This window comes from Protopterus annectens, chromosome 5.part0, assembly GCF_019279795.1.
Source record: "Protopterus annectens isolate FY-2018-M chromosome 5.part0, PAN1.0, whole genome shotgun sequence".
NCBI classification, from domain to species: Eukaryota; Metazoa; Chordata; order Ceratodontiformes; family Protopteridae; genus Protopterus; species Protopterus annectens.
In genome coordinates this window covers 1,387,460,750-1,387,488,679 of record NC_056735.1, presented here as the reverse complement: position 1 = coordinate 1,387,488,679, position 27,930 = coordinate 1,387,460,750, and the positions used below count along the sequence as shown (strand labels likewise).

Sequence of the window (27,930 nt, the reverse complement as noted above, 5' to 3'; positions counted from 1 at the left end):
TCAGCTGTTCAACTCAGGGAGAGCAGGAACAGAAGACAACACAACACACACCACAAAACCAGCAATGCTACAAATGCACAACAACTCCACACAATAAAACACACACACATACACAGGGTCTAGCTCTGAGAAAAAATTCCTCTAAAGCAGAGAGAGGCAAAAGCTGCACACCAAACACCCCCACCCCAAAAGCAAAAACAAAACCACAAAAAAACACAAAAAAACAGTGTGCAAGCTGCAAAGGCCCAATACAAATACTACAAAAACAACAATACCCATACTTGTCATCAGATCCACTGACATACTGAGACACCAGGCTCCACCACTCTGCAGGAACAGGGTCACAGTCAGGCTCATCGTAAGTCGCTTACAAATACTCCACATAGCACAGCACTGGTCACAGCCAAGCAAAACAGCAACAGTCCATGTCCATGTGGAACGACCCTGGACTGCTTCTCCCTGAGAGAGATGAAACCTCTGCTAGTTATGTGGCCCAGGCAGGTATGACCCTAACCCATGTAGCCCTTCCCCTTCACAGTATCTGACCCAAACCAATATAGAGAGATGATCATAGAGACAATTTGGTTAACAGTTGGTGTCATGTAATGTTCAAAGGGAGCCCAGTCTCTGTCTGCCTCAAAGGGGATCCAGTGTCTGGACTGCTGGGATGATTTCAAGAAGCTTGTACCTGGGCTTATATCATGGCTGCTTTGTCATAGCCACATCTGGAGCATACACTCAATGTGACCTTTCAATTAACAAACCCTGCTGTGGAATACCAGTCCAGTTGCTTATCTATGTTTTAAAAAAAATAATAGTTTATTCCTTTCAGTTTCTCTGGTTCAGAAGAAAATCTCATGTTTTCTCTGCATGCTCTGTCTTCTAATTCTACCATTTTTTTAAACAGTTCTTCTTGAGAAGCCTCATATTTATACAGCCTTTTCTTCATTTCAACCTCTGATTTTTGCAGTGTTATCAGTTAATCTAAATAGATAAAGCTTCTTCTACTTCCCTGCCTTTTGTTATTTGAGTTGATATATTCTTTCAATGTTTCATGTATTTTCATCACCTCTGAGTACACCTGATTTATTTTTCTCTAAATTACTGGAAGGCATCGCTTGTACCAAAGCTGAAGCCTGAGCTGCTTTTTGATGAACAGCTGCAGGATTCTTCCCAGACAACGTTGTCTCTTCATGGTTTCTGGCTGAGTTTCTTTCAGGTTTTCCAAATTCCTTCGTACTTAGAGAGCCAGCAACTGAATTTTACCCAAGTTGACAATATTAATGTGCCCTATTTCCTAGTTACTATTTTCACACTGGGATAGCTGAAATTAAACTGTTGATTAGCACACAGCTATCTTTGAAACTCTCACATATAAGCTGGAAAAATGAGGCTTTGATTTGGATTTAGGTTTCAGAACCAGAAAAATGAAAATGTACTTACATTTCTACTGCCACTTACTGGGAAAGCAAAATATATTGCAATGGAGATTCCATCAGAGGATTTGAACATAGATGAAGGTATGCATACTTTAATAACTAGATTTTATACTAATGATTTAAGAGGCATTCACTAATGTTGTATTATCATATGCAATATAGTTTCTGTGCAGACCGCATAACTGGTTTTGAGCAAAGGTATAGATGTCTATCTATAATGTGTGCATTTACTAAATAATTAGCCCTAAAGTGTATTTTCAGAAAAAAGCATCATTCACACAGCAGAAATTAAGCAGCAAGTTTGTCAGGAAAAATAACTCAATGAAATTGTCACTAGATACAAATCTGTTATGTAAGCATGGCAAGAAATCAAAATGGCTGTGCAACAGACAGTAGCCTAAAGAATGTTTAAACAGAGGTAAATAAGTTAAAATAATGGGGAAAGCAAAATATATGAAGATACTGAATAATACAACATAACTTCACTTGACTAAGAGCTGGTTTCAAATGTAGATAGTTTTTAGTAGAATCTTGAGAGACAAGTCAATTTGGGTTGCATTAGCTTCCATCAGGGCTTTATTTCTATGTGCCAATGGGATGAGTTACTATGGCATAGTGTCACTTTTCTTTTTAAGTATGACGTATTGTCACTGCATTTAAAGTACTGATTATGAGTTCTAGATTGTTTCTTGTAGAGATCACAATGATGTTTCTTGGATGGTTTTATAAATTGGTATTTGGTACATTTTTGCTTGAGGGTAAGTCCCATGAGGACTATGCTGACTTAAGAATATAGAAATCAATACTAAAGTAATGAGTTTGTTTGTACAGTAAGGTAAAAGGTTGTCTTTAGTACAGGCAGCTCAGCAGTTCGCTATACATTTTCTTGCCACTGAATAATATGAAAATCAAGTGATAGTAAATTAACGAGAAAAAAATAGGTTTTTGATTCTGTCAACCCCCTCTATAGGCTCCATTAGAGATAGAAATAAGGTCAGTCGGATGTGTGCTGCAAAACAAGTTACTGAAGAAAAGGACTAATTGAATTTTGATGGTTTGAAAATGAGATGAGATTCCTTGAAACAGTCTTCAAAGTTTGAAAATTTTCACTTGTAATTTACTATAAAAAGAAACATTTTCTTGTATAGTACTGCAGTATTGTTCTTATGGAGCTGCAGTGAGTTTGGGACTTTGATAAGGCAAGGGGCATATGTTTATTTTCTAGAAACTCACCAAATTAGGGTGTCAACTGGTTATTTCTTTCTTTCTTTATGACACAAGCCGATGAAAGAACACAAAACTGAAAACTGGTTGCAGGAAGGAAGGCAACAAACAAAACGTAAGAACAAGCAGTTTAATTCAAAATGAAGTGCTTTTTGTCACAGTAAATACTGTAACTTCTTCAGATAAAAACAACATTGAGAGCATGCCGTTAAGTAGTCAGTGAGCAGTAGTTAATTAGTTAGGTAATTTACCAATATTAGTTAATCAGTTAATTTCATTCTTCTTGACAACAAATTGAAAACTAGTACTCATAGAAACTACAGTTTCTAAAGACTACAAAAGTGTCACAAACATTTAGACACACCCACATGCAAAACTCAAACCCTAACCCTACAGAAGAAACAATACTAAATGTTCTTATATACCATAAAAAAACTACAAAGGTTTTTGTACTTTATAAGTACCAAATATCTAAAATACTAAAATGACATGGTAAACCCATGTCCGTTCCTACTATTGCTAATTTTTAAGATCTTATGTACAATTAATACATACTTTACATGAATTCTATACGTAAAACCCTTTCTAATAATGCTTTTTTATTTTGGAATACATACAATAGAACATCTTTCATTTAGACCTGGATACTGCCCTGCATTGGTGTTCAACTGCCATATTAAATCTAAACGTTCTAACTCCAGTGAAACTGGACCCCCCCCATATTATCGGTTACAATTTGGTCTATTGCCCTGAACAAAAACCTGTGATCCATGTATTCCCGGGTAGGTTTAGCTAGGGCACTGTCTTCGCTCAATTTGCCAATGTAGTATAGATGTTCATATATTCTTTCCTGAAATTTCCTATCTGTTTTCCCTATATAGAATGCGGGACACATTTGGCATTGGGCTAGGTATATGACCCCTTTAGACTGGCAGTTTAATCTAAAATCTGGTGGTGTATTGAGTGCCTTTGATCTTAAACTTCTGACCCACATCCATATGTTTACAGTACTTACACATACCACATTTATGCATCCCACATCTACTGACTAGTGTTTTAGAGTTTCTTTCAATTAGATATTTTAAATTAGCTCCTCTTTTGAAGGTAATTCTAGGTGTGTAAGCCACTTTCTTACTTATAAAGGTGTCTGATTGTAGTAGGTCCCAGTTCTTCCTGATGATCCCACATAAGTCAAAAGCATCTACACTGAATGGAATAATGAAATTATTAAAATTACTAAAATTCTGGAGTACATTACTGTCGGTGTTCCCTTCAATATGTATACCTATAGTATCAGTGGGTGTATCAATTCGATTTTGACTTAAAATAGGTTTGTACACTGCGTTCATACACTTGTGAATCACCTCTTTAATTAGCAGATTCAACATCTGTATAGGGTAACCCCCTCCTAGTGAACATCTCCTTCAAGTTGTTACATTCTAAGTAGAAGTCTCTGTCTTGGGAGGTCATCCTAGCTGCCCTGACCAACTGTCCTTTTACTACTGACGCCTTCTGGTGGTAGGGGTGACAGCTAGAAAAGTGCAAGAAACTATTAGAATAAGTTTCTTTTCTATATATACGTGTGTTGTAGCATTCACTGGTTATATCTTTACAAATCAGAACATCCAAGTATGATATGGAATTTGCACCAAATTGTGATGTAAACTTCAAAAAGTCAGTTGTCTCATTAAAGTAACTGACAATTGCATTAGCTGTGTCGTTGTCACCCCTTATCACCATGACGATTTCATCCAAGAATCTAGTGCAGTAGTGTATCTTGTCTTGGACCCAGTTGTTCTGTAGGACAAATTTGTGTTCCCAGTCAGCCATTACTAAATTGGCGAAAATGGCGCCACACGGGGATCCCATGGCTATCCCTGATAGTTGTAAAAACAATCTTTTGTCAAAGATTACATAGTTATTGGACAAAATAATGTCCAATAGTTCACTAAGCAAAATTATTGTATCATTAGGTACGCCCTTGATTCTCAGAATGTGGCTAATTCTCTCTATGCCCTCCATGTGTGGGATGGACGTATACAAGTCCTTAACATCTTCTGTTAAATAGCTATTGTCATATTTTAAATTACTTAGACAGTGCAGGAACGACCAAGAGTCCTTGCAAATTTGTTTCTCACTAGTTACATATTTTTGTAGCACAAAATCCACATATTTTGCACATGCATATGTTATGATATTTCTGGCGTCAACTAGCGGTCACAAGGGAGGGTTGCTTATATCTTTGTGCATTTTAGGTTACCCAAAGATATTAGGTATTCTGGACACTGGCATAGATAAATAGTTGAATAGATCAATATCTATTCTGCTTTCAATGAACAAACGTGACTGTAAGCTGTATTTAACTCATTTCTAGGAACTTCTTTGTAAGCATCTGTGTTGAATATTTGTAACATTCTAGTACTGCAGTCACTGATGTTCATCATAACCAGTCCCCCTCCCTTGTCAGGTTTCATTATCCTCAAACCGGCCGTTTGCAATTCATCTAATAATTACCTCTCTCTTACAGTAATATTTCTTACAAACTTCTTGCTGGTTTTATTTTTCACCAATTCATTCCTGAAGTCCAAATCACAAATTTGCTCGAACAGGTCTAAGATTGGGTGCAAGGGTGGATTAAATGTACTAGAAATGTGGAACACATCTTTTCTAGTAGTATTTTCACCTAAGATGAGATTTGGGTTAAGTTTATGCACAAACAGTTTTAGGTCTATAAGTGAAGAGGCAAGGTTTGTTCGATAATATGGCACAAAAGTCAACCCTTTAGCAAATAGCTCCACTACGGCTCCAGCTATAGTCAGGCCAGAGGAATTGTAGATAATATATTCATTTTCTTTGTTGTAAAGCAATTTACAAAAACTGCTACCTGCATCAACATTCACTTCCTCATTCTGTTCCCCTTCTTGTTCTTCCTCTGATTCTGGTAGTGTGCTAGTTGCTGGGGCCTGTGGTTTAGTACACGGTTCTGAAAATGTTCACCTTGGCTGTTGTGTGAGCTGTCATTATTAGATGTGCTGCAGTATGATTTTTGTTGCTGGTGGATCCTTTCACTCCTACGAGGTACAGTCTGTGCTGCCACCTCTTCGTCATGAAGATCCAGGTTGTCGACCTCCTCATTCATACTAGACACACCCCTGCTACTCTCTTGGCCTGTAGGGTGCCACTGCTGAGATGTGGGCAGTTTCGGGTACACTGATTTGTTGTTATACGCTGCCTGGTCTCTGTTAATTTTTTTTATTTTGATAGACTTTGATTTGTGAATGAACTGCTCTATACTAGAGAAAGTCCTGTTGTAGTCGTACTGGTATCTTTGAAAATCATTACTGAATCTAATAGCTGCATCAAGCTCAGTAGATTCTTCCATCAACTTGTGGATGGATCGTTGGTAATGTTTACATATGCAGTAGTTCAATCCCTTGTCTGTTAACGAGCTCGATGAGCTCTTGGTGAAACACTGACCCCTCCCCAGACCAGTGGTCTTTAATCACATTTGCATTAGTCTTAAGTGTAGGAAGAATAACAATACTGTCATTGACCCCAGGTGGATGTATAGCATTTAGCCTAAGTTGCCACATAGTCTCCAAATTTTCCACCTTTAGTTTCAAGTCACCTCCTTTTTCACTACTTTTCACCTGGTCAATGACAAAGAAAATAAACTTTTTAAAATTCGTACAACATGTACTATGCCTACAGAGTGCATTGTGAGCATCTTTGTTTCTGATGGCCCTAACATGTTCAGTAATCCTTTCCTTAAGTCTTCGTACAGTTTTGCCCACATAAAAACTGGTGCAGCTGATACAGGTGGCAACATATAGTAACATATTAGTGTTACAGCTGCACCTTTGCACCTTTCCGGGCAGCTCAAAGAACGGCTGTAATCAGGTATGGACACATATGGGCCATCATTGATGTACTTACAGGTCCCACATTTGTACATTCTAGATATAAAAAACTTGCAACTAAAATTCTCCATAATGTCCTTAACATTTCTCCCTCGACTGTAAACTATCCTAGGTCTTGCAACTAAAATTCTCCATAATGTCCTTAACATTGCTCCCTCGACTGTAAACTATCCTAGGTCTTGCAACTAAAATTCTCCATAATGTCCTTAACATTTCTCACTCGACTGTAAACTATCTTAGGTCTCGGGCCAAGAATTTCCTTACTTGCATCTTTAAGACCAAACTGCCATGCATAGTTGATGGCTGAAACAATATTTTGGGAGAGGTGATTGTATCTAAGGACCATTGTACATCAGCATCACAATACTTCTTATTTTTAAGCAAATTGTACAAGTGCATTTTTTATCTTGTATTTTGGTTCAATTATGTTTTTATATTTCATGTATAATCAACAGTTTTTTTTTAATTTTTGCGATGATGTCATTCAATGTGGATTGGTCAGCATGTAGGGGATGGGGTATTTAAATGTTGTTTGTACTAACCAAAGTTACTCTGATGAAGCCATTCTCAAGGTGAAAGCGCTCAGTCATTGGGATCTTTGTGTTTTATGCTATTAAATCGGTGAAACCATGTTCGTGTTGGGACTTTTTTCTTTTTTTAAAAAAAGAAAAGTTCTGCTTTCTGTGTCAGAACTGTGATTTATCTAAATCAGACCTCAGTATTCTTGCATCTTTTTGTCAAATTCTGATGCACAAAGGTAGGGTCCACTGTTGGCTCATTACTTCTGCAGGGTTGTCTCTTGGAATGTGGCCCACCAACTGGAAGGATGTACAGGGCAAATACATAATCCAAGACCAAAAGGCTTTCTCTCTAAAGGGAACTAGGGTCCCACCTTGTGTGATCAACTTACACATTAGATAATGTTTCTCAAATCCAATTAGAAATAGTTGTGATGAAGGATGGATTCCTGAAGCCTGGAGAATGAAAAAAATGGATTTCAACTCAGCACAGGAATCACATGTAATTCTTGCTCCAAGGGCAGTGCAGGAACAATAGTCTGGTAATCCCATCTTTAAGTGGTAATATCTGTAGTCATACATTATCTCAGATTGGGGGGTGGGAGAGCTATTCTAATTGTGTTAAACAGTCCACTATGCCATAGGTTCCTGTAATGAATCAAAAACCAGGAGAAGATACATCATCACAACAACTAAACAATGGCAGTGAGCAATTAACTTAAATAAAGCCCTGTACAGGAAAATATGACAAACTGTGAAGGACAATATATGCTGTCAACAGATCCAAGAGGCACAGCAATCTGTGAACCTGAGTTCTGTTCAGGGAGACCAGCACCCTATGGTTGATCTATGAAAGGAAGGACCTGCAGCTGTGCTGCTCCAGATCAGCCTCGTTGGAGTGGATGATCTGTAGCTTGGCTAGGGACAACTTTTCTTAGATGATGGAGATGCCTAAAGACTACACCCATGGCAGAACCCACAAAAGATCAAAGGCTAGTAAACAAATAGGAAAGGGCTGTAGCTGTCCAGCTATAGAAACACATAACAAATTGGACACATGGATACATACATCCATACAAAGTTTGGAACTGTAAGAAATGTGCTTCTAAGTTTTTTTATGCATGTGGTAAGTATAGTTATTCTTACTCTCCTAAAGCTGTGGTAGCTCAGGAAGTAAGAAAAATTAGCTGAAGAATGAAGGGGCTTCCTGCAAGGGGGAGGTGTATGTGTTTTTGGTGGGGAGACAGGTAAAGCTTGCCACAAAAAAGCATGTTTTGAAGAGTAATTTTTTCTCACACTGATTGCACAAAGGTGTTCAGAATTACAGTTTTTGCAACTCAAAACATAGAACTCCATACCCATTCTATTATAGTTACCTGTGTACTCACTATGTTATTTGGTCTTCAAGAGCGTCTATACAGTGTGCAAAACATTTGAGTAAAATATTCTAGTATCCACTCTTGTGCTCCCTCTAAATGTAAACACTTCATCTTCATGGCATCACACCCCTCTAGTGCACAGACACAACATCCTTGTATTGGTGCTGGGAAGTAAAGACATCCCTATCATATCCACTTCTTGACTCTTCATGAACTAAGTTCCATCCATAAAAAATACATTAACCACAAGGCTACAGGATTACAGCATGCTATCTACTTACAAAGATTCCTTATGCAGACTCATACAGTTACTCACACTAAAGATTAGAGACACAGAGGACATGAAAGGGATAGTCAGAGGAGAGGCTCCTCTCAAAGTTTGAAAGATATAATGAATATACCCATATCTATTATAAAACAATTCAAGAGAATGGCCGCACTGTTTCAGCCAAACATTATTACCTATTATATCTCACAATACACCCTTGAAAGTGAAGACAAAGAGTGTAATGCAGAAAGATGGATTTGGGCAAGGTGTTCTGAAGCACTGTCTTTCCCAAAGATACTCTATTTCTTTAAAGGAGGTTCAAACATGGGAAAGGCATAAGCAGTTGAATCCAAAATTGGGTCAGTGAAATTTGAGCTAATGTCAGCTGCAGTGCTCCAGTCTTTAATCTTCTTTACAATAAAAGAGTGTTTGATTCAAGATGAGGAGATGCACAACAGTGATCATGCAACTGAGATAAAATTGTTCTACTCTCCTAGGGTTCAATTCCTACAGACCTCAGAAATGAAGCTTGAGGAGAAGCATGAATCACAACAGTGAGAAAGAACAGTTATATTCATCTCATTTGGTCCAACCACTATAATTAATAGTGTGTGGTGCAACTGATAAATTACAAAAAATTCATTTTTAATAAATCATACCTTGGGTGGCTTTGATCATATCATACCTTAACCAACTATGAAAGCTGGAAACAACTCCTTTCTATACTCTTAATCAATGTATGTTTACTGTACTAGTCACTGATGAATGTAACCAAATGATTGAACAAAATGTCCTTTCAACTGTATTGTTTATTGTAACACACTGTGCTCCTTATAGTATATTTACTTTTTGCTCCTTTAGCGTTGTCGCCTCACACTAAGACTTTGTCCTGTTTGATTCTCAGCTAGAGCGTCTTCTGTGTGGAGACATGCATGAATATGCGCACCTTCGTTGAAGGTTGTGTGTCAGAGCTGGCAACTCAGCACGTAAAAATCTACTGCCAATCATTAGCGGACCGGAGTTCCGCTATGGCGACCCCTAACTGGGAAAAGCCGAAAGACACAACAACTTATTGCTCCTTTCTTCGCCTTGAAACTGTACTTTATTAACTTTTTACTCTGTACTGACCTTATTAACATGTGTATTGTATTTATTGTATTTGCTGTACTAATCTTTGTGGACCTTTTGTCCTCGGGCCTCTGCTGAAAATAGGATCCATGACCAGTCAGACTTTCCTGGTAAACAAATGTAAAATAAATAAATAAATAAATAAAATCATACAGTAAAGCACTGAAGTGTCCTGTGATACCATTTCCAGGTGTTTAAGTGAAACTTCTCAACTCAAGTGGGGATAATTCATCTAGTAACCATTCAAATGACTTCTTCTACAGGGCAAGTCTGAATGGATTAAAATTCAGTTACTCTAAATGTTTAGCCATGTATTTTGGTAAACCTACAGTTAGACGAGACCTTGCCCTTAGTGGTGTAACCTTTGAAGAGTTAAATGAATACAAAGATCCTGGAAGCCTTACATCTTCAAAATTTTTCTTTCTCTAATCACATAAACAGTACTAGAATCCGGGCATTAGAATTAATGGGTCTTGCTTTTAAATCTAATTCCCAGAGGGATGAAATAAGTGTTTTTAAATCTAACTCTCTGACGGATGAAATATGTTTATCTAAAATATATAAACTATACATACATCAGATTTTACAATTTAACAACTTTTCTGTAGCTATACTAAAACTCACGAAAACAGAAATGCACTCGACCACCACAACACAGCACAAATCACAAGACACATAGCTCAACTACACAGTGTGCCCCTCAACCTAAACCCTAAGGCAAAACAGCTTGCCCAATATACTAATCATAGGTGACTTGACAGTGAGGCACACTGATGTCCCACTCACTAGGCTGAATAATGGGAAGGTAACAGTCAGCTGTCTGTCAGGTGCCAGGATCCGACACTAACACATGCACTCAGGTCACTCCACAACAAGTACAAGTATGACTCTGTCATTGTCCATGTGAGTGTGAATGACCTAAGACATACCTTCCTGGACTACATGAAAAGAGACATGGAGGAGCTCTTGGATTATGTGGCCCAGGCAAGTATGACCCAAGCCCTGAGCAGCACCCTACTGTTGCCCAGAATGATACGGCAGTACAAGCAGAAAATGACTGACTTCAACAATTGGCTAAGTTTCTGGTGTCATTTTAAGGGGATCTAGTAACGGTCTGCTTGGGATGACATGACTGACAGACCTTGATGCTTTGCCAGAGATGCCCTGCATCTGTCATCCCTAGGTTTCCGAATACTGGCTAAGGCTCTTGCCACCCCATAGTGCCTTTTACAGGCGGTGTTCCAAAGACCAAATTACCACCGTAACAGCTATATATAAATGCAATCTGAGGGTTATGCTGCTCAACGCTAGAAGTCTAAATCTCAAGATGCACTCACTCGAAGCACTCCTCAAAATGGAGAACATCGACAGTTGTGCTGTAATGGAGACCTGGTTTAAAGCAGCAGAAAGCACCCCTGCACTACCAGGCTATAACACATTCCACACCTTTCGGCCCAGAAAATCGGCCAAAGCTCCAAAGGCGGTGACGTCTCGATATTCATAAAGGATATGCACACCTCCAGACTAGTAGCCCAGCATAATGCATCGGAGATACTTCAGGTACAACTAACAGTGGATAAGATGGCCATTCAGGTCGTAGCCTGCTCTAAGTCCCCAACCATGTCCCAAGACTCTCATTCCACGTTCCTAAGCACCCTGGAAACCATTAGGGTCCCACCCAACACTCTCAAACTGGGTAACTTCAACTACCCCTCCATCAACTGGGAAAAACTACTCATGCACCAATACACTTACCCAACGCTTCCTGGAATTCATTAATTCCAATGCGCTGGACCAGCTCATTCTTACCCTACTAAAGGAAGCAGCATCCTTGACCTGGTTATTACTAACATGGGCAACCGTTGCTCAACACCAATAGTCAGTTCCTCCCTGGTTAGATCCGACCACAAACTAATTACCATGGAATTCAACATCTCACCCACACCACCAGCAAAGGTAACCACCATGAAAAAATTCTCCAAAGCTGACTTTGGGCTCCTAAAAACAGAGGTGACTAACTTCACAGCACCCATGCAAATGGAAAATAGGAGCATGACCGAAGAATCATACACCAGTGCACTGTACAAACACATACATAAATGCATGGAACTAGCCATACCCAACAGAACCAGGATGCTCTCCTCCAAAAAAAGGAAGCCAATCTGGTGATCCCCTGCCATTAACAAACTCTACAACAGAAGGAAGAAACTGTTGCAGAAAAAGGTGAAGTCCCAAGACTGGAAAAACTCCCTTATTAGCCTCAACAAAAAGTTGAGATCACTCATCAAAACCTCTAAAGCTAGAGGCAGACACTAAAAACAACCACAAAGCCTTCTACAGTTATATAAAGAATCTCCACAGCAATACCCAGATCTGCTCTGAGTTATTCCACAATGGTACCTCCTATACTGAGCCAACAGTTATTGCCAACATACTGGCCGACAGATCCAGTGCCAACTTTACCCCCCCCCCTCCACAAAGGACCAATCACAATACCAGAGGAATGCCAGGCACCCAGCATTGCTGCAGCACAGGTTAAAGCTCCATTGTCCAAGGCCAAGAATACAGCTCCCATGGGACCTGACAATATCCCTGGCTGTGTTCTACATGAACTACAAAGTGAACTGGCACCACAGCTGTGAGCCTTGTTCAATCACAGCCTCACCTCAGGCTTTGTCCCTACAGAAAAGCACACTGCTACAGTCATCCCTCTCCATAAAGGGGGAGCGACTACAGACCCTGGGAATTATCGCCCCATTAGCCTGATGATTCTGATATGTAAGGCCACGGAGCGCATCATCATGGACCTAATTAACAAAGATATAGGGAATCTCCAAACTCTGGATACCTCGCAATTTGGTTTTGTGAAGGGTAGATCATGCATGCTCAACCTGGTTGAGTTCTTTGAGTCAGTCACCAGAGCTGTGGATGAGGGCAAGGCAGTTCATACAGCCTACCTAGATATGGCCAAGGCATTTGATACCATTCCCCACGCAGGAATTATTGATAGACTCACCAAACTAGGCATCAACCCCTATATCACTAGATGGGTTGCAAACTGGCTCACAGATAGAACCCACAGTGTCAAAGTAGCAGACTAAAAGTCAGACTGCCAACCAGTCATGAGTGGAGCCCCAGAGGGATCGGTCCTGGGTCCTCTCCTGTTTGACATCTTCTCAGAAGTCCAGGCCAACACAGAGGGACTCTGGCTGACTAAGTTCACCGACGATTGCAAGCTGGGAGCCATTATTAACTCCCCAAGTGATGTAGACATCCCAAAGAAAGGCCTCAGTGAGACCAACGAACCATGGCCTTAAGCTTAATGCCAAAAAATCCATCGTCACTCCCTTTGGGAAAAACTCAGTTCCCACTAATTACCACAATGATGATAGCCCACTGAACACTGAAGGCGTTATAAGAAATCTGGGGACACAGGTTGACAGCAACCTCTCCTTCGACCACCACGTTGCCACTGTGGTCAGAAAGTCCTTCTATGTAGCACATCTCATTTACCAAGGGTTTGCATCCAAGAAGAAAAGGTCATCATCTCTCTCTACTCTTCCCTCATTAGACCAGTCATCGAGTATAATACCCATTTGGCATGTACCTCACTAAACACCTGCAACAGCGGGAAAGGCCACAAAAGTACCTCACAAAGAGGATCCTAGGCCTTAAACACATGTCCTACATGGACAGACTCAAAAAACTCCACCTTTTCTCTGTCTCATATCGTCTATTAAGAGGCGATCTCTGCTTGACTTACAAAGCCATGTCTGACCCAGCTCTGTTAGAAATGTTACACCTAAAGAAATCCCAATTCCTCCACACCACACACTCCAGGGATCTCAACCTCATTACCAAAATCAACAGAACATGCTGGAGGGACAGGTTCATAACCCAGAGACTGCCCATGCTCTGGAATAGACTTCCCATACATGTCAAGCAGAGCACCTCACTGTCCCTTTTCTTGATGAGTGGATGGGAAATAGAAAGTTCACCCCGGGGATCACTCCAGTGTCTCTGCTTGGTAGAGGCACCAAGAACTAACGGTGGCATGATGCCAGGGCACTTCTATGGGCTAGGCTTGTAAAGGCTCCAGGGCCGTTGGCCTTGCACACACCTATTAACTTATAAACAATCAGTCCAAAGGAAGTATATCAAAATAATTCCTTCCCTTAATATGTGCGTGTATATATACACACACATATATATATATATATATATATATATATATATATCTATATATATATATATATATGTACACATATATTTTTTTTTTTTTTTGAGGTTCTTCTAGTAATTTTAATTTGTCATTAACCTCACATTTTTGTACTAACGGGTACAGCAATGGAAAGTTCAGTATTAAAAATATAATACAAATGTAAGGAATACAGTTATCATCAAACTTATACCAAGGTTATGAAATAAAATTCCAACTTAGATTACAATGTTTAGGAATATGGACTTGTTTAAAACAAGTTTTGACAACTGGGTGGAGGATGACATTCATAACACTGATTTCTGTGAAACAGCATTCCTCGATGGCCTTCAAGCCTGAATGGTGTAATTTAAACCTGTGAAAATCCTATGATAAATTACTGGAATTATGTGAAACAACCTCTCCCTAGAATGTACTTAACATCAAACATAATGAACAACATACAATGTAATGGATGACTTCCTAGAGACTGAATAAAAAAAATGCTGTGCAGGACCGCTAAGTCAGAACCAGGTTCTACCACACATAAGATCTTTCTTGCCTCTCCACTCAGTACAAAATGACTTGACAGAATAAAAATGTAAAACAGATTCTCTCCAGAGCATGCAAACTTCATTAGTACTTGAAATTTATGATATTTTCTGGTCAGTGATTCAGTGTCAGCTGAAGTAAATATTTATCATGCAGGCCAAAACTGGCTATTACTTTTATGCTGCAGCAGTTTTATATTAATGTTTGTATCTTGCTCTTTTCAAACATTAAAAAAATAAATTGCTGGAATGGCTGTAGACTCTCTCAAAGCCCTTACAAGAAAATAAGGGTCTATAGTAGAACATCGAAGTTTGAAAACTTCGAATGTTCTAATATCGACCCCTATTCAGCAAAAGCTGAAAATATAGAAGAAACAGAAAACCAAATTTTTTCCTAGGGAAAGAATTCAGTTGTCTGTTTCTGTTGCTTCGGTATTTTCAGCGCTGTGGTGGAAAGTTATGGGTCGGGTTTAGGTAAGTGTGTGATTGAGTGTGGGTTAGGTTAGTTAGGGTGCGGGTTAGGTATGTGTACGGTTGTGTGGACGTGAGGGCTAGGGCGGGTTAGGTGAGTTAGGGTTAGGGTGCAGGTTCGGTATGTGTGCGATTGTGTGGACGTGAGGGTTAGGGCGGGGTAGGTGAGTTAGGGTGCGGGTGAGGTGAGTGTGCGACAGTGATGGACCTTAGGGTTAGGGTTTGGGTTAAGGTAAGTGGATAGTTAGTGGCGTGTGTATAGTTTAGTGTAGGGTTAGGTGTAAGATTTTAGGTGTATGTGTGTGGATTGCTGTTTGTTTGGTGTGCTTGTGTTGTATGTATGTGTTTTGGAACAGCAAATTTTTTCCCTAGGAAAAAATTCGCTAGTCTGTATGTTCGATGATTTCAGATTTCGCTGAATAGGTGTCGATATTAGAACATTCGAAGTTTTGAAACTTCGATGTTCTAATATAGACCCAAAAATAAGAACTTGAAAATCCGTTGTAAAAATCATGAGTAATAACATAGGACTCTAACTAAAAATGAATATATTATATAAAATGACACAAGCAAGAGGTACACACTGCACACAAGGCAGCAAATGAAACCCTGTAGTTTATAGTCTAAAGATACAGATAAAGTTTATAGGATAACTTATAAAAGCACAAAAAGAAGTTATGTACTCACCATAACGTTCCATCTGAGTAGTACTTCATTTGTCTTCAACCTGTGGGTTACAGATCCATATCGGATCCGAGCTGGCAACTTTTACTAGCATCAGCTCCGAGCTCCAAACTCCTCCCCTTACCCATAATACACATCCACTGCCTTTCATCCCCAGATTGAGTATGCTGAACCTTATACTGATAACCTGACCTGAAAATTTTTCTTGTGACCTATACTGCAGCCTGTAGGCTGATCATATGCCAAGGTCCGGGGGAAGGAGGGAGGGACGGTTGAAGACAAATGAAGTATAACTACTCAGATGGAACGTTATGGTGAGTACATAACTTCTTTATCTGAAGTATTTTACTTCATTTAGTCTTCAACCTGTGGGACAGAGTCCCCATCTACTAAATTCCTGGGAGGCCCTCATGGAAGGATATTACAGAGCACAGCAGAACCAAAGGATGCTCTTCTTCTGGAAGTCAAATCCAATTTGTAATGAGAAATAAACGTATGAGACGAGGACCAAGTAGCTGCAGAACATATATCATCCAAAGACACTCTAGACCAAAAAGCTGCAGACATAGCCGTAGACCTAGTGGAATGAGCTTTCACCTGACCTAGAGGAGACATGTCTCTGTCCTTATAGACCTGCAGGATGCATGAAGAAATCCATCTAGCTATAGTGACCTTGGAGATAGGTTTCCCCAAAAAGGGTTTACCGAAGGATATAAACAATTGATCAGATTTACAGAAATGTTTTGTCCTGTTTAAATAGAATCTTAATTTTCTATGAACATCCAATAGGTGGAGTTTGTATTCCATCTTGCTAGTAAACTTAGGAAAAAACACAGGCAAACTGATGGTCTGATTGATATTGACTGGTGATGCCACCTTAGGAAGAAAGGATGGATTGGTACGAAGGGAAACCCTATCTTTGTGAAAAATCATGTAAGGAATTTTGAAGGACAAGGCCTGTAATTCTGAAACTCTTTTTTGCAGAGGTAATAGCCACCAGAAAAGCTGTTTTCCAAGACAAAAAATTCAGATCTGCGGTTGCAGCAGGCTCAAAACGCGGAGCGACCAAAACTTGAAGAACCATAGTAAGGTCCCATGGGGCAACAGGATCTTTGACAGAGGACGTAACAAAAAGGTGCCTTTAATAAAGGCTTTACACAGTCTGGAAGAGGCTAAAGAGGCAGAATTCTAGCCGACATGAAAATGAGATATGGCAGTTAATTGAACTTTGACATTAGAAGAACTAGCTCCGTGGTGAAAAATATCAGCTAGAAAATCAAGAATGGCGGAAATAGGAGCCATGAAAGGGTCTAAACATCTTTGAGAGGCCCAAAAGGAAAAACGAATTTGATACTGCTTTTAAAGTGGCCATCCTCACAGAGAACCAAGCCTTGTCCTCCTGCGACATGGACTTGGGGGGAGACTCCTCCAGCTCCTTTACCAGGTCACGTTGGAGTCTGGTGACATGGGCCAGCTAGTTCAGTGCCCTAATCAAAAAGGTAGCTGAAGTGTAACCCCGCTTCCCTACATGGTCCATCATCCGCGACTCTCGGTCAGGAGGATGGACCAAGAAACTCTCCTGAGCAAGTTCCTTCTTAGTGGCTGCTGCTACCACCATAGCGTCTATAGGGGAGCCCTTGTTTCATGCTGGTCTGTCTATGTGGGGCTTAAGATCTTATCCGGTCTTTTTGGGATAGGTTCCATGGTGTCCGGTTCCTTCCATGCCCGCGAGGTGACCAGATCCACCAAAGGATCCGTGGGAGGGGACACTCAGGACGTAGATGAGCCTGTGCCGAAAGCCTCCAGGAACACGGACTCATCAGAAGAAGGTTTGGGGGCAGACCAACCTTCTCATTGGCGTAGGATTTCCATGTCTCCAAAGGAGACATCCTCGGGAGGTGACCTAGGGGAACCTTCTCCATCATCCAAGTCCATGCCCTCGGTGAGGGACTCGGGGAGTCCAAGTCCCTCCTCTTACAAGTATGCTTGCGAGGTACCTCTTCAGTGGGGCTCTCCGGGGGAGCTTGCAAGCCACTTGTTCCTCGGGGGGAACCATCTGGGGCTCTTCATGCATGGGCTGTTCCTCTGGTAAAATGATGGGGACCGTAGTCAGAGCTGAGGGGGTCTGGGTGGGGTCCAAGGGGGCAGTAAGGGATCTCGATCCAGCAAAGAGAACCTGTTCTACCACGTCAAATATCGGAGGAGAGCGAACCTCCTGAGAAATCAATAAGGAGGCCAGTCTCCCTGGGTCCGAAGAGAGAATCAGAGCCGGGCCCGAGGTGGGCAGAAGCTCCAAAGGAGGGAACCTGACCCGACAAAGTCGGAGCCGAAGAAAAAGGTTCCACTCCCTCAGATCCGACACTCAAGCTCCGGCTCCAAGAGCGGCTCGGATCCGAGCTGGTCAGATCCGAAACACTCTAGGCAGCTGTCAGCATCGAGGAAGCAGGTACCGTTGGCGCCGACCCCCTGACCAAAGCCAAACTTGGTTCTGAATACTCTGAACCTGAATGTCGTATCTGAGAAGGAGATATAAGTTGGAAAAAGGGAAGCGAGCTCCCCCCTCCTGGGGGGGGGGGGCTGGCAAGACCCCCATCTGGATCTGAGTACAGATAAACCTCATCATCGTTTTATCCAGATCAATGTCTGACAATGACCGGGTGGACCTCGACGAGGCCATGGACTCCAACCTGGCAGGTCAGGGCACCGAGGCCCGAGAAGCTGAACGTGCCTCCTCTGGTTCCGGGGAGAACTCGGAGATCGGATCCGAGGGGAGTCACGGATCTGTGGCATCTTTGTAGGTGAAGTGAGGTCCGGAGACATTTTTCTCTTTTCCCTCACCTTCGGCTCTCTCTCCCTCTCTCTACCCCTTTTCTGCTCCGCTACCACAGGCTTTGGTACAGGAGGTTGAGTCCCAGCCTGGGAGGGAGGAGAAGCCAGAGGAAGAGAGGAAGGAGAGGCAGCCACAGCAACCGCTGTGACAGAAGCCGGAGAACAGGAAACAGATTCTGAAGGGGGAAGAAGGTCTTTAACGACCAACTTGGCCTTCCTATCTTTAATGGCATAGGGGTTGAAGCCCTCACATATGCTGCAGTCCACACTCAGATGGGCAACCCCCAAGCACAAAGCACACAGCGTGTGGCCATCCGCAGGGGATAATTTATGGCCACACTTTGTGCAACGCTTGAAAACAAGCTTTTCAACCATAATTCTTGAGTAGAAAGTGAACTTGAGAAAAAAAGGCAGTTCCTTTCTAACTGGCACACTCACACCCACTCACCACACTCATATACAGAAAACACTGAGGGGGGGGAGGGGATGCTAGAAACTACACAACAGTACAAATTACTCTAACTATCCTAAAACTCTATAACTCGACACACCAAGCAAGGAGAGGAGAAAGGGGACCTATACTATCACTATCTAACAATATTCTGAAAAAAAAAGATACTGAGAAAAGTTTTACCCACTTGACTAAATTGGAGCTCATGAGACACTATGCAAAAGCTATTTGCGGCAAACGAAATCTGGGGATGGAAGGCAGAGGAGGTGTATTATGAGTAAGGGGAGGAGTTTGGAGCTCGGAGCTGATGCTAGTAAAAGTTGACGGCTCAGATCCGATACGGATCCGTAACCCACAGGTTGAAGACCAAATGAAGTAAACTACTTCAGATCTTCAGTTATATTGGACTGGACTTACTTTATAACATAAAATACAATTTATTTACGGTAACGGTACATAATAACTTACAAAGAAAAAATAATTTCTCCTATCCTAGAATTACAGCATTTGCTTTGGGGAATTCGTTACTCCCTCACAGATTGAAATGTAAGATATTTAACACATGATACTATTCAGCTCACCCAGCTACACTTTTTATTACAATGCAGCACCAGAAAACACTTTACAAAACAGGATAAAATCAAACAAGGAAATTTTAAATGAAAATTGGCAAAATTAGCTGCTAAAGTCATCTACTTACAAAGAACTGATTTCAATATATAGTAGCGATAAAGATTATAAAATATCAGTTTTAAAAATGCAGACGAAGTAAAGCATTACTAACAACAAAATAAAACACAAAATCACATCAAAGGTAAAACCAGACAGGTTATGAATTTCAAATATGGTCAACTTTTATGTGAAGAACTGAAACAAGGGAAGATGCAATGACAAGCTTGAATGTTGAAAAAAATATTTATTTTTTGGCAACTCTTTGCCCTCATTGCCTGCAGACCATCAACCCTCTCTTGGTCAGTCAGCCCATTTCTTGCCAAGTAGGCCAGAGTCCACCAAAGGGGGACATCATCTAGCAGCCATTGAGGTGGTTCAACTACTTTACTGTTTAATCCCTTTCCCTACTGTACACACCTGGCACAGTACTGTAGGGGGACTTATAATGGGCTCTCTGTGAAGATCATCTCCTCACTTCAAGGCTAAGTGTCACTGTGCAGCATGAGCAGTGCTCACTGATCTCCAACTGGGTGATGGCATTATCTTGTGCACCTCCGAATGCATACACAGGAGAGGCAAGAGGGCTGCGTCCCTTCACTCTTCTCCCTTCCTGCCTGGGTCACTCAGTGCCAGGATCTCCACACAGACATGAAGGTCGGGCCTGAACCCTGGACCCTGGATCACAAATCTTGAATCAAAGAACCACTGTGTTGCATGGGTTTCTTCACTTGATGCCACTTAAAATCAAATGCCATGCTATCTGTAAGTGTGCTGTTAAAAGCTTAGTGGAAAAGCAATTCCATGTAAATTATTTTTAACCACAGATACTACCTCTAGGGCATCTGAGAAAAGGTAACAGGCATTTGAGTTTAAGCCATTACATTATTACGAAATGCTTACCTATTGTACAGAATCGATACAATTTTGCCCTCCAAGTTAATTTATAAAGGGATCCTCCTTCATTGGTCCTGTGACTAAGTTCCTCTTCTCCACAAATTACTAGCCATTTTTCTTGGAGGAACTTGTATTTAGGGGCAAGCATGTTCAGTTCTGCTTGATGTCCTCAAGTCACAGACTGAATAATGAGTACGCCTAGACTCTTTTAGGTTGCCACCAAATATTAATATGCTCATTTCCTGCAAATCAAGACACAACACTGATGGCAGCTACATTGCTAATGGGCAAATATACAATTATATACTTGAAAACTTACAGGGAGAACTACTAAATCATGAAATGGTATTGGCAGGCCATCATGGAGGGTCATCTCTTGGATTTTACATAGTAAGTATGTATCTATTATATGTGACATTGCAAACCCTACTTGATAAGCCCCATGCTTGTGTTAAACTCCTAAGCAGTAAATCCACCTAGGAGGAAGAAGATGGAGACTAGGCCATGAACTAGGATCAGAAGGCTAACTTGTAAGCACAGATGTAGCAAAGGAAGCCCAACTCCTGAAGTCACTGCTAAAATAATGCTTGGTGAAGGTGTGTACTGGAAGCCATGGGTCCAGAGCACACTTGTTTGCGATGGAGACATTTTACAGCAAGCACATACTATTCAGTATGAAGTAGCCACGTCTCCAGTGACTTGGCCTCAAACTACAGTATTTTTCAATGGGCAGTTAGCTGCCTAATGGCAGTCTATTTGGAAAGGGTTTTCTTAGTGACTGCTAATCCTACCTTATCATCCCTGGAGCAAATCAGATGAACACTTGGTCTGTCTTCCTGAATTCATGCGACCACTTAGGTAAAACACGTGAACTAACCAATGACATCCGGGGACTGTCAAAGGTTCTCTCTGCCCTAGTCTCTGCCTCAGTAATGAAAATGTACAGGTGCTAAGTCCTAAGGAACACTAAAAGCTTTGTGAAAGACCACATAAACTTCCCTACAAATGAAGACTTACAGAGTTGTGATCCTGTGAGCAGATGTGATGGCTACCAGAAAAGCATTTTTAAAGAAACAACATCAACATTACAGAGCAAACAGGTTTGAATGGGGACAGGCAAGCCTATCAGTCAGGAAGTATATATCTGACAGATCAGAGGGGGAGTTCTTCAAAGATGGGTGGAGCTGCAGAACTACATGACTAGCTGATGCTGAGTCATAATCCTGCCCCCAAAAGCCATGACTGGTAGAAACTGAGTCAAGCTCCATAACCTTGGAACATTTGAGGCCTAAACCACACAGGCACATGCAGTAGATCACACTAACCTGCTAACATGGATGCGCAGGGCAGAAGAGGGTAAAATTCCACCCAGGTGGAGAATCTTTTCCACCTGCACACTTGGATTTACTGACAGCTTCAGTTTCTTGACATTATTCTTATTAATGCCGCAGCCAGATGATCCAATGGAAGCACAGGATGAGAAAATGACAACAAGGTGAAGCTGTTTTTTTGACCCACCTATAAATAACATCCCACCCTGCTAAACCATCACAGCTGATGAAATACACATTGGTCTTTCTTCCCTGAACTCTCCAATAAAGCAATGAGTCAGCAGAAACAGTCAGAAGCTATAAAGGAATTTTTCATGATTCTGTATGGAGAACGCGTCCACTGCCACCTCTTTTCTGCTGTTAAACTGAGCAGAGCAGGGAAGGACCAAATTCTTCTGACTGCAGAAAGACTAATCGCTGTATTGCTATACCTCCTGAAAATCTGAACCAAGAGAAGCCACAGTGTTCATAACTCCAGAACAGGACTAGTGGACTGTGGACAAGGAAGTGAAATGTTGAGAAAGTGATGCCTCTATGGACCACTGCCAGGTGATCATTAATGCCCTACTCAAGATGTACAACCCCAATGCACCCTATTTGGTTTGATACTGCAAGATGGATTTGTTGTCTGTCCAAGCAAGTAATTGCTATGGAACAATCCTTTTCTCTAAGGCCTTGAGGGTCAGGAGGACTGAATGGATCTCCAAATGGTTGACAACAACAACACTGCCCAGAATAGGGACACAGTGAACGATCCAGGATCTGACTCTTGGTTGATATGAAGCCCTCCTCTCTATGGGAAAACCAGCAATCCTGGATGTTAGAGAAGCTCATGTGAACTCCTCCCACAAACAATTCATCCACTTTCAGAACCTATAAAGGGTTCTGTTGAAGGACTGGGAAGACCACCAGAAGTTTGGTGGGAACTGTCCAAATCTTCTAGGTCCTTGCAGCAGAGGTCTGAATGTCATGCAAAATGTGTGAGTATGTGGTGACCCTGCAATCACTTATAACTCACAGTCCACTGCAGCACCTGAATCTTGAGACAAGAAAATGGTTCCATGAATATCTTAATGGCTATCAAGCCCAGAATCAAAATAGAGTTTCCACTTAAACCCTACACTATGTCCTCAACCGGACTGTCAAATTTAGGACACCTCTAAGGCTATGAAGGCAATCATCTGTGACAGAATCAGACAGGATTTCTCCCAATTTATGGTAATTCCTGGAGATTAAAACCGCAGCAACAGGGAGATTTTACCAGGGAGAGAGCCTCTTGGCAGAGCTACCAGGTCATAGGTATCATTTGACCCAGCAGGAAAATCTGTGCTTGTTCTGTGGGTGCAAGTCCTTAAGTAAAATAACTACAACCATTCAGAATATTATATTATAGTCATAAAGTGGCACAAGGTATTCTAAGAACTAAAGCAATGCTAGAATGGAGAAAGGATATTTTACTAATAGGTACTGTCTGCAGGGATATAAAAAATAGCATGGGAATCACATTTTTGGGAGCAAATAACTTGTGAAACAAAGGTAATAAAGTGGGATGAAGCTAAGCAGAAGTTAAGACTGCAGATTAGAGACTGCCTTTCCCATCAGGGATTGACAGCAGAATATATGCAAATAAGAAAGGGATATGGAAATGCTAACTGAAAGATCAGCTGGTAAATATTTTTATTTGTATTTAGATCAGAATCTACTATTAAAAGTGATAATTAATAGGGAATACAAAGTAATGTATGCTTATCGATCAGAGGAGGTCAGAAAAGATTGGGTAAACAGAAAAACAGGATAAAAAGGCAATTTACAAAGGAATGATGAGAAGAAATCTGTAACGCTTCCAAGCATGAAATAAAGTCCAGAAGGTTTAGGACTGTTGTATAAAAGTGTCTGCACAGGTATTTTTATACTCCTAGTGGACTTCAGAGGATTTTTCTACAGGTAGAGCAAATGCAGGCGGTATGCTGGGAAACAGAGAGGTAACTGGGAATGTATTTTTGGAAATGTAATGAGCTTTAAGTTTAAAAATTCCCTATAGAGTACTCTAAGAGAAATGGTTGTAGCTAAAGAAATGAATTTTTTTTTTTAAGCTGGGGCATAAGGCCTTACTAACTTTTGATGCTACTGGCTGCCACTGCCAAAAAAGCAATTACTAGAAAACATAAATCAGTGGGCTGGATTCATAAACCTACTTTGACTCGCTGTACATTCTTTGTATCCTTGAAGCATCCTTACACGATGTTGCAAGGTCCGCCATTATAAAGACATGCAGCACCATAAAGGGCTGTCCCCGCAGCTGTGCAGTACGGCAATGGGGCATTCTGGGTAGGTGGAAGTTGTATGGTACTTAGCTTTGTGCTCAGCCTCTGGAATCACATCCACAAAGCCATCTACATGCCTGAGCAGTTCAGGTAAGGGTTTCATAGGGGTCTATATTACGTTATCAAATACTCATGTATTCGAAAACTTAAAAGTCGACCCGTAAATGTTGAAAACGTCAAACGGACATTTCAATGGAGATCTCCATAGTGTGCGGAAATGGAAGTTTTCCATTGTGTGCACTGTATGGCGATCTCGGAGTTGGTATATTTAAGTAGTGGGGGTGCAGGGGGGCTTGCCCCTCTGCTTACAGCATGTAAATGGTTTGCTTGGGTGGGTTTTTGTATTTTTTGTAGTTGTTCGATGTTTGTAGTTTTTGACATTTAGGGGTCGACTATTACATTTTCGCATACATGAGTATTCGATAATGTAATATAGACCCTTTCGTAGTGGGGGTAACTGCTGCACACTACAGCTTACTGTAAAAGTGCCATAACGGCACCATCACCAAAACGGGGATGATGGGGGCACCAGACTCCAGGGAAAACAATATTTCAAAGTGCTGTACTGGCACCACCATTACTATGAGGAAAGGGGATGGGATGGGGGGGGGGGTTAGACACTCTACAGTACCAGCACCAATGTTACTACTTGGACAGGACAGGGAGGTCACACTGGACACTAGGGAACAGTGTGATATGGTACAGAATAGCTTGATGGGGATGGTGGGGGGAAACACCAGATATAACTGAAGTGCAGTAATGGCACCAACCACAGCATGGGATTGGGAGGGGGACCAGTAGACCACCATGGAATGGACAGGATGGCACCAACTTTACTATTGGGATGGGGAACCACTGGACAACAAAGATGAGTCTTTAAAGTACCGTAATGGCACCAATGTAACTATGTGGATAGGGAGTACAAAAGGCCACCAGGGCCCAAGTCATACCTGCTGTAATGAGACTAAAGCATTACAGGTGTGTGTGTGTGTGTGTGGGGGGGGTGCTACAGAAGTGTACAGACAGGATCTGGGATTGCAGAGTGTGTGTACATGCTTGTGCTTGTGTATGTGTGTGTGCATGTCAGCGGGTGACTGGAGGGGGATTCCACTGCTTTCAACAACAAGGTACCATACTAGTGCCTTTAATGAATTCCTGGGACAATCTATTCTCAATGTCAAGGAAGTTCCAGATATTGTAAAGGAGATAAAGGAAATGGAGGATGAATCTTTAGAAGAGGAAAGGAACACATTTTATAGAAATAAATGGAATTTGTAGGAACTACATGTTCAATGTAATATCCAGGAGGAAGGAGGTTTAATGGAATGCAGGAACCAACTAACTTATGTAATGCTAGAAAACTGTCAAAATGAAAACATATATATACTGCATGCTAATAACAATGGAAACTGATATTATGGTCCATTTTCCTGTTTATTAATATTTGTAACTGAGAACCAAAGAAAACCCAAATGACAATATTCTGTAATAGACATGATCTCCAACTCTAAGCAAACTGGAGGAATCATCTGTAGAAACTCCAGACACTCATGCCTGTGAAATGCATTAATCTTGCTCACCATTCGTCTGCCTTGCAGCATCAGAGGCACAGCCCCAAGAGAATCAACATACAGAATTAGATGTACAGGATCTGCTGTATGAAGATAATAATGTCCAAGATGGAACAGAAGCCATCTGTCCCCTCCAGAACAAGGAAGAGGCGGGACCCTACCTCTGTTCTGAGTACACGGCAGTTCTACAGTCCTTTTGAGAAGCACAGTCTGGATCTGGCCCAAGGTTCCAGTGAGACAGTCTGGCGTTTTACTAGAGTTTCTTCTGGAGGAGAACTTAACAGCTGTAAGACATGCTGAATCATGATCATGCTAAGAAGCTTCTGGCCCTTGATGAGGGTTCTCCAAGCTGAAGATAACTCAGGAACTAGGCTGCCCTCACTGTCAGCCCCAGATCATATATAGGAATGTTGTCGTTGGGCCAGTGGGTTTATCCTCTTGACTGATATACTCAACAATAGCAAGGGGAAATGGAATGCTTCAGACCCTTCCTGAAGTGGTAAGAAAGCTTCTCCTTCATTTGGTGCTGGTGTAGTGTAGAACCTGAAAAGATAAAGGGGTGTCCTAGGGATTAAAAAAAAAACACTCTCCACAGTGGTGAGGGCATGCTTTTTTCAAGAAGTCTTCTTTCAGAACATGAAAAGCCTCCCCTAAGTGAACTTTTCCTTGAAATGAGTGTTCAGAATACCGTGTGAGCTCCAACTTAGGGAAGGAAACTCTCAGCACTGCCAAGTTTTGCAGGCATATCAATGAGCCTGCCACCTTGTCCACAGTATCAACAAGTCAGAACTGCAAGAGACTATATGTTAACCTATTCTGGAAGTTTAAACTATACACAAGCAGTCCACACTACCTCCTTCTTCAGCCCAGACCCAAGAGGTCAGCAGGCTTTTTTTCAGGGCCTGCTCCACCAGGGAGGAATGAAACTTGGACACACCATTTAGGACCTGACTTTATCCCCCAGTGTGGCAGAAGACTATACTCTCTTATTTCTCTGAGGTACAGGCTAACACGGGAGGACTATGGCTGACCAAGTTCGCAGATGACTGCAAACTGGGTGCCATAATCAACTCGCTGACTGACACAAGCATCCTCCAAAGGGGTCTCACAGAGACGGATAACTGATGCTAGAGCCATGGCCTAAAGCTAAATGCCAAAAAGTACATAGTCATCCCCTTTGGGAAAAACAAAAGTGCCCACAAATTACCACATAGGTGGTAATCCATTAAGTACGGAAGAAGTAATTAGGGATTTGGGAACCCAAGTAGATAGCAATCTCTCCTTTGACAATCACGTTGCCAAAGTGGTTAGAAAGACCTTCTATACAGCCCACCTTATCACAAAAGGGTTCACATCTAGATCAAGAGAGGTCATTGTGCCCCTCTACTCATCACTCATCAGGCCCATAATTGAATACAATGCCCCATTTGGGATGTACCTTACCCGACACCTGCAGCAACTGGAAAGACCCCAAAAGTACCTCACCAAGAGGATCAAGGGACTCAAACAGATGTCCTACGCACTTAGGCTAAAGAAACTCCAGCTCTACTCAGTTGCTTACTGCCTACTCAGAGGCGATCTGTGCCTGACGTATAAAGCCATGTCCAAACCAGAATTAATGGACATGCTCCACCTCAGGAAATCTAAATCCCTTAGAGCTACACGCTCCAGGGACTTAAACCTCAGCACAGAAATAAATAGGACATGCTGGAGGGACAGATTCATATCCCAAAGGCTCCCCTCACTCTGGAACAAAATCCCAATCCATGTTAGGCAGAGCCCCTCAATGACCCTCTTCGAGAGAAATCTTGACGAGTGGATGGGAGATCGTAGGTTTACCCCTGGGATCTCTTCTGTGTCCCTACTAGACAGAGGCACAGTAAACTAACCTTAAAAGGGCTATCTTCTGTGACCTACTATACAGAGGCACAGTCAACTAATCTAAAAGGGTGGTGAAAGCCAAACACACTCTGGCTAGGCTTATAAATGCCCTAGGGCAAATAGCCTAATATCAACCTATGAACCTATGAACAAATGCACAGAGCTTTAGACGCTTTTGTTGTCAGTATGGCAGCAAA

The 27,930-nt window shown here is 41.5% G+C and overlaps 1 protein-coding gene across 1 annotated transcript in view; it reads right to left on the bottom strand.

Moving 5' to 3' along the window:
- Window positions 1-27,930, bottom strand: part of ME3 (malic enzyme 3) — a 1,533,849-nt gene that overhangs the window by 729,820 nt on the left and 776,099 nt on the right. Inside the window, exon 7 of the mRNA XM_044071202.1 lies at window positions 10,464-10,473. Within this exon, the coding sequence (XP_043927137.1) occupies window positions 10,464-10,473 (10 nt within the window). The remainder of the gene's footprint in view (window positions 1-10,463; window positions 10,474-27,930) is intronic.